This window comes from Myotis lucifugus, unplaced genomic scaffold (assembly GCF_000147115.1).
Source record: "Myotis lucifugus unplaced genomic scaffold, Myoluc2.0 scaffold_318, whole genome shotgun sequence".
NCBI lineage: Eukaryota > Metazoa > Chordata > Mammalia > Chiroptera > Vespertilionidae > Myotis > Myotis lucifugus.
In genome coordinates this window covers 748599-756572 of record NW_005871366.1, presented here as the reverse complement: position 1 = coordinate 756572, position 7974 = coordinate 748599, and the positions used below count along the sequence as shown (strand labels likewise).

The following is a 7974-nucleotide window of genomic DNA, read 5'->3' as shown; positions in this document are numbered from 1 at the left end:
AAGCGGTCTCAGTTGTAATGGCAGCATTAGAGGGAACGGAAACAAAAGGAGGTCGTGGACAGTGTGCCTAGGAAAAGTCTGGAAAGCCATGCTCCAAACACGAACGTTTACCACTGGAGAGGGCGAGAGGGACTAGCAGAGCGGGCCCCTTGCTTTATACACGTCGGCACCGCTTGACTTCTTCCATGATCAGTATTACTTTTATACAATTTTCTTTTCTCTTAAAATGAAGCAACGATAGAAACAGGGAAAGGGTAGAATAAGTGGATCTTGGGGAGAGGCTGCACGGGGAGGGGGGTACACAGAGAGGAGACTCATGATAGAGATTGTGAATAAAGTCTTCAAACAGTGGTACCATTAATGGAAAGAGAGAACTTGGTTAGAGGACCAGGTTTGGGAGAGAGAAATTCAGTTTGGGCCCAGGGCAGGGGTCCTCAAACTACGGCCCGCGGGCCACATGCAAATACAAATATTGTATTTGTTCCCATTTTGGTTTTTTTACTTCAAAATAAGATATGTGCAGTGTGCATAGGAATTTGTTCATAGTTTTTTTTTAAACTATAGACCGGCCCTCCAACGGTCTGAGGGACAGTGAACTGGCCCCCTGTTTAAAAGTTTGAGGACCCCTGGCCCAGGGAAACAAGCAGAGGAAAATGTCCTGTAAGAAATGGGGCTTGAACCCTTGCTGGTTTGGCTCAGTGGCTAGAGTGTCGGCCTGTTTGACTGAAGGGTCCTGGGTTTGATTCCTGTCAAGGGCACATACCGGGTTTTGGGCTCGATCCCCAGTAGGGGGTGGGCAGGAGGCAGCCAGTCAATAATTCTCTCTTATTGAAGTTTCTATCTCCCTCTCCCTTCCTCTCTGAAATCAATACAGATATATACATTTTTTTAAATGTTAAAAAGAAAGAAAATGGGTAGATGTGTCTGAAGCTTGAGAAAGAGGCTGGAATTGCAGCTAATGCTTTGAGAACTGTCCACACTAAAGGGCCAATTAAAGCCACTTGATGTGAGATTCCTGCAGGAGAGAACACAGAGAGGACGGCCAGGAACAGAATTCAGAAAAACAGTAACCTCCCGGGCAGGCAGAAGAAGGAAGCCTCAGCCAGAGCTGGAGAAGGCCTAGTCAGAAAAAGATGACGATGGAGATGGCATCACCACAGTCCAGAGAGGGAAGTTTGAAAGGCCAATGCGGCTGACAGTGTTAGCCGCCGCTGAATGGTCAAGAAAGACCAGGAGGGAGGAAAGGATTAGTGGTGAATGACCTTCAAGAGTCCTTCTGAGTGCAACCCATGTTAAGAAATCATTTTCACATCACCACCAGTGGGGAATTAGGTTCTTGCTCCCAATTTTCCACACCCTGTGTGGGAGTTAGATATCCCCATCCTTTGCCATGCGACTTTGCAGAACCTATTACTGCTGTTGGGTTTTGACATGTGATGTGCTTTGGCCAATAACATGTTAACAGACTTGTGGTTTCACATGTATGTGCTTGCGTGATCTGGCTTGATCTCGTGTGCTCCTGCTACTACACGAGAGCATGCTCTAGGACCAGCCGGTTAGACCCAAAACCGTCCTACAGCCTACAACCACGCGCAGCTGAACTTAGCTAGATCCAACCAAGATGAGCTGAACCTTACCGACCTTCAGATCTATGAGGGAGAAAAACAAATTGTTGTTGTGACTCAGACTTGTTGTGACTGTTATTATGCAGGATCACCACCCAGTAGCTGACTAATAACATAACCCAGTATACACAAACGTCTATCAAATATTACAAACAAGACCTTGTAAAAGATGGTTTCTATCACGTTCTGTATTTTTATTTATTTTTTTTAATTATTTTTTTTTATATTTTATTGATTTTTCACAGAGAGGAAGGGAGAGAGATAGAGAGTTAGAAACATCGATGAGAGAGAAACATCGATCAGCTGCCTCCTGCACATCTCCCACTGGGGATGTGCCCGCAACCCAGGCACATGCCCCCGACCGGAATCAAACCTGGGACCCCCCAGTCCGCAGGCCGACACTCTATCCACTGAGCCAAACTGGTTTCGGCACGTTCTGTATTTTTAAAAAGCTAATTGTAGCCCGCAGCTTGGAAACACTGCTCCGGAGCCCAGCCGTGTTGCTGTTGCTTGAGTGTCATCGTCCCAGGCACCAAGAAGTCACTGGTTTGATTCCGGATCAGGGGACATGCCTGGTTTCCAGTCTGCAAGCTCGATTCCCAGTCAGGGGTGTGCAGGAGCCAAGTGATCGATGTTTCTATCTCTCTCCCTCTCCCTCCCTTTCTCTAAAATCAATAAAAACATAGGTGTTGTTTTTTTTTTAAAAAGGAACATGGATCAGAGTTCATGTTTTACCAAAACAAACAACCAACAAAAAAACCACAGCACTGCTCTAGAGAAATTGTTCTTGGGGTTTTTTTCCCATTCCAACACATCTGTGGGATGCAACGCACTGTGTATCAATAAGTGGCTCAATTACTAGCTGTGTGACCTGGGCAAACTATCTGGCCTCCCTGAGCATTTTCTAATCTGTGAAATGGGGACAGTAACATCGGGCTAACAAAGCAGTCACAGAGATTACGTGAGATAATGCATGTTAAGTGCTTAGCAAAGTGACTGGTACAGAGCAAGTATTCAATAAATATTAGCTGTTATTCTCATGACTGAGAAGTATGGTGAGGAACAGAATGAACTAGAGCAATTTCAGAGTTAAGGACTCATTTCTTTAGGGTGGGGCACAGGCTGAAGTCACTGGAATAAGGAAGAAAATAACATGACACGGGTCTATGTAAAGAAGAGGCAGGATCGAATCAGCTGAGGGCTCTGGAGCTTCGGGCATCGAGCATCATCTTTGCTCAATACTCTCCACTCCATTTCCCTCCTAAAGTCTTAAAGGTATTCAGAGACTTGAATCTGTCATTAACTACTCTTCCACACCTACTCTAACTTGTCCGTCCTCACTCTTCCACCCTCCCCACCTAAGCATGAGTGCTAGGCCAGCCAGCAGAGAACAAGTGGTTGGCAGTTGGAGGATCCCATGGACAAGAGGTGGTCTTGCCTCCTAAGCCCACATTCTTTTTAAAAAAAATATATATTTTATTGATTTTTTACAGAGAGGAAGGGAGAGGGATAGTTAGAAACATCGATGAGAGAGAAACATCGCCAGCTGCCTCCTGCACACTCCCCACTGGGGATGTGCCCGCAACCAAGGTCCATGCCCTTGACTGGAATTGAACCTGGGACCCTTCAGTCCACAGGCCGACGTTCTATCCACTGAGCCAAACCGGTCAGGGCCTAAGCCCACATTCTTAATTGCTCCCCAAAGATCAGCAAGAAGGACCAGTGTCTGCCAGGTATTCCCGTCCGAGCCTCACTAGACTCCATAAAGGCACATGGCCCCTGCTGACAAGCAAGGGAAGATGGGACACGACTCAAGGGCAATGGCAGAGAACGAGCATCAGAAACAGGTTGTAAAAAAGGCTTCTTTATTGAGAACAGTGAGTGTAAAAAAACAACAACAAACACACAACAACAATAAAAGTGTGAGGCAGGGGTGGTCCCCGTCCCCATCTCCTCCAAGGCGCACCCCTCCCTCCCATGCCCACCCACCCTACGCTGCGAGTACGGTACATACAAAAGCCGCCCGTGGTGCATACAAAAAGGGCGGGTTATATAATGTCAAAAGCTCCTGAAACTCCTTCATCTGCCAGGCACTTAGGATGAGGAAAGGAGAGAAGGGTGGGGAGGAGACACAGGTCAGGGTCAGCGTGCACAAGTCCATGTGGGGAGGACGCACTGGCTGTGTCCTCCCCGATTCTGGCGCAGACCCCGAGGTGATAAAATATTCTGCCCCGTGGGCCAGCACTACCCAGGAATTTGAGTATATTAAGGAACGCCCCTCCAACCCGGCTCATCTGCAGCCTCGCCTGCCCTGGGCAAAGTTAGCAGGTGAGGGGCGGAACTGCACCTGGCCAAGGGGCGGAGACCCAGGCCAGAAATTGGTGTTACCTGAGGCACCCACACTGCCCCTGATGGGGGGAGGGGTGGCAGAAAAAGCTGCCCAGCCCAAGGTCCTAGTCACCAGTCCGGGTCCGAGTCAACCCCCCAAAGGGCTGAGGGTAAGAGAGAGGAGAGAATCACAGGCCCAGCCCAAACCTCAGCAGTGCCTGTGGGGCCAGGGTGGGGCCCGGAGGGCCGAGGAGGACAGGGATCTTGCCCATCATGCTGCAGGCACCTGTCAGGAGGTCCTCCCGTGCCCACGCCAGCCTGAGGCTCAGCCTGCCTGGGCTCCCTCCTCATGGCTTGCTGTCTGCAGGGCTGTCTCCCAGGGTGTTGGCAATCTCGCTGAAGGAGGGCCTGTCCTTGGGGCTGAGGGCCCAGCAGCGCTGCATCAGCCGGTAGAGCTTGGAAGGGCAGCCCTCAGGCTGTGGGAGTCTGGTCTTCCCAGCCTGCAAGTCTGCAGGAAAATCAGAGTTAGGCAAACTTTTAACCTCCTGTCCAACACTCTGTGGAGCCGGCAGTACCCACAAGCAGCCACTGGAGGGCGACCTGGGGTGGGGGCCACTGGCCAGTGGCCGGTGGGTACCGACTCAAGGAGTACAGGGGAAGTATCTTGCAACCAAAGGGGTAACTCCCCTGGCCCCAGCTCTGCCGGGCTGGTGGGTCAGGGTCCACACAGCACAGGAGGCAACCAGTGCATGGGGGCAGGTGTCAGTGGCTGGAGTGGTCACTGTGGGCGAGGGCTGTTACCAACCAACGTGAAGGTATTTCAACACCAGGAGTGGCCCTGTCTGTGTACCTGCTATGACCAGCCCTGAGGGGAGGCAGGCTGAGCTGCCCCCAGGATCCTGAGCAAACTCTCCACCTGGAAAAACCTGTGGAATGGTCCCTTGGAAACACAGCTGCCTACCTGCTAGCACCTCGTCGTCGGCCTGCCCGCCATGGGGCATCTCTCCATGGGTGAACACTTCCCACATCAGCACACCAAAGGCCCAGACATCAGACTTGGTGGAGAAGTCGCCCTCCAGGATGGCCTCGGGGGACATCCAGCGCAGAGGCACCCACGCCTGGCGGAAGTGGTAGTACTCACTGCAGAAGAAAACCACACGTGGGGGTGGGGGCGGGGCCTCCGTGGCTCACAGAGGCGGGTGGGTTGTGGTGAGGGACCACAGATCCCTCATCCCAGGTCTGAGTCTCATACGAGCGCTAGGACCCAACTTTTCTACCTCAAGGCACTCAAGAGAAACTGGTAACATAGGGGTACACGGAATGAAATCTGGGGGCGTCCACATGGGGTTGATGGTTAAAAATTCCTCTAAGAACCAAATTTTGCCTACATTTTAATATAAAAATAAAAAGCTAATAATCATACATACTTTTGGCACTGGTTTTAAAACCGTGAAAAAGGAGAACATGTTAAGTGGAAAGAACATTTAAAAAGCTTTAGTAATACATCAATCATGACTAAAGCATGACTGATGTATGACTGAGCGCTGGGCTGACTGGAGGGGGAGTTCCCAGCGCCCCCAGGCGCTCTGCAGTGTGGATGGGCGTCCCAGAGCATCTCTGGCCCTGGCGCCGAGCTTCAAGTCTTAGGATTCAAAATAGTAATTAGTGAATTCAGGAAGGTACAGAGGGAACCATACAAATAGTTAAGTTACATACAAACTGTTATAAAACCTACTAGTTATTTTTTAAAGGTTTGTAATATTTTATCACTAGAGAAAAACCTATGAGCGACAGGGACCTGTGTCCCAATGGCTAGGACGCCTGCTGCACCCTTGGAGAGAGGATAGGAAGCCTCTGTCCCTTCCTGGGCTCTCCGTTTTAGACTAAGCAGCCCTTCCCCACACCTCCCACACCTTCCCTCTACCCCTCACCCCACCCACCCACGTCCTTCTACCTGTTGTACACGTCCTTGCTGAGCCCCAGGGCCGACACCTTCACCTGTCTCTGGGCGCTGACCAGGCAGTTCCGAGCGGCCAGGTCCTTGTGCACAAAGCGGTTGTTGGACAGGTGCTCCATGCCCAGGGCCACCTGGGTGCACAGGGCCACCTGGAGCAAGAAAGGGACTCACTCATCAAAGCACCCACGTCTCAGGGATCAAAGTGACCACCCCCACACACCCTTGGTGGGTCTCCATGCCATCGGTGTGCTCAGGAAGCCCAAGGCAAAGCCACAAACGCTTAGCTCCTTCTCTGTTGAGCGGGGATAACAGGGCCTGCCTCGCTGGGCTGCTGAAGAACAGAACCGAATGAAATTGAGCTCTGGGACCACCTGGACACGCAGCAGGTGCTGGACAGGCGAGCGGCACGTGGGTGGGGAGAGCACATAGTAGCCACGTGAGAAAAATACCCGGCAGTGATCATAGCTCACATCCTAACGGGTTGTTTCTTTCCTTTTTACTTCAAAATTACGTATTTTCTACTAGTTGTATATACAAAACAAAACAAACAAAAGGGGTGTGTGTGTGTGTGTGTGTATATATATATATATTTTGACACATACACAAAACATATATGCCTTCAGCAATGCTGCTGGCTCTGCGCAGCTCCCCCAGCCTGGCTTCCAGAGGAGCTGAGCCAGACGCTGGCAGAGGGGTCACTCCAAAGACAAATACCGGCTGGTGTGCACTGGCCAGTGACATCCTGAGAGCCAACTGCCTCCAGTGGTGGTTTGCTAACTGTGGGTACAACCTATTAGTATGTCCTGAAACCAACTTAGTTCATCTTAACCAGCATTAAAAAAACTGAACATCGCCCTGGCCATGTGGCTCAGTTGGTTGAGCGTCGTCCTGTGCACCGAAAGGTTGCCGGTTTGATTCCTGAGCAGGGCAAATGCCCAGGTTGCGGGTTCAGAACCCATTGGGGTACAGGAGGCAACCGATGGATGTTTCTCTCTCACATCTGGGCAATGTTTCTCTAGCTCTTTCTCCCCCTCCCTTCCTCTCTCTCTCAAAACCAATAAAAACATATTTTTAAAAATCGGAACAGAAAATATCAGAGTGCATTACTTCGTAAGGGTATCGTTCATAACATTTTTATTTTTAAAATATATAACCATGCCAATGTTGTTGGGCTGTGATGCAAAATGTACTCTTTTTTACTATTGTGGGTTTCAGTCAAAACAGTTTAAGAAACAATGGTCTAAATCTGTGCTGTCAGAAACAGTCGTCCCGAGCCCCGCGTGACTATTTATGTTAACTAAAACCTAATAAACATTAAAAACTCCGCTTCTCTGTGGCCTTAGCCACATTCTCTGTGCTCAGGAGCCACCTGGGGCGAGTGACTACCGCACTGCACAGCAGCAGATACGGGACATTTCCACCACTGCAGGGAGTTCTGTGAGCACCGATCGAAACCACCACCAAGCAGACCCCTCGACACAGCCAACATACTGACAGACACCGCATACGCAGAGGCGCTCGCTGAACAAGCACCATCGAGCGCTGGGCAAAGTCTCATCTTCTTGGTGCATTTTCTTTATCAAAAGTGAAGACACAGCCCTGGCCGGTGCCTCAGCCGTTAGAGCGCCAGCCCGTGCCCCAGAGGGTCACAAGTTTGCTCCCTGCCCCAAGTCTGGGCATGCGCGGAGGCAACCAGTCAACAATGTGTCTCTCTCTCTCACGTTAATGTTTTCTCCCTCCTCCCTCCCTCTCTCTCTGAAAAGCAATGGAAAAAATATCCTCGGGTGAGGATGAAAGAAAAAAAGAAAGTAATGACACAAAATCTCTGGATAGCTTCCAGCCAAACGTGTGTGCCAGGGAGGAGGGCTGAGAAGAGATCCACAGGGTCACTGAGCTCTCCCTGGGCAGAGCCTGCACTGCATCTCCAAGGAAAAGCAGAGGCCACACACCCCAGTCCCCAGACTGCCATCCTCAGAACACCACAAGTGCCACTGGTGGTAGAAAGGCCAGATGACCACTGAAGTGGGCATCGTAACGTGAACGGACTCTACTTCAGGCTTCAAA

At 50.4% G+C, this 7974-nt stretch overlaps 1 protein-coding gene across 1 annotated transcript in view; it reads right to left on the bottom strand.

Moving 5' to 3' along the window:
• Positions 1-3469: 3469 nt before the first annotated feature.
• PTK7 (protein tyrosine kinase 7 (inactive)) overlaps positions 3470-7974 on the bottom strand; it is a 25211-nt gene continuing 20706 nt past the window's right edge. Inside the window, exons 18-20 of the mRNA XM_023764129.1 lie at positions 5908-6059; positions 4915-5093; positions 3470-4461 (exon numbers count right to left, since the gene is read on the bottom strand). Coding sequence (XP_023619897.1) covers positions 4301-4461; positions 4915-5093; positions 5908-6059 — 492 coding nt within the window. The 3' untranslated portion in view covers positions 3470-4300. The remainder of the gene's footprint in view (positions 4462-4914; positions 5094-5907; positions 6060-7974) is intronic.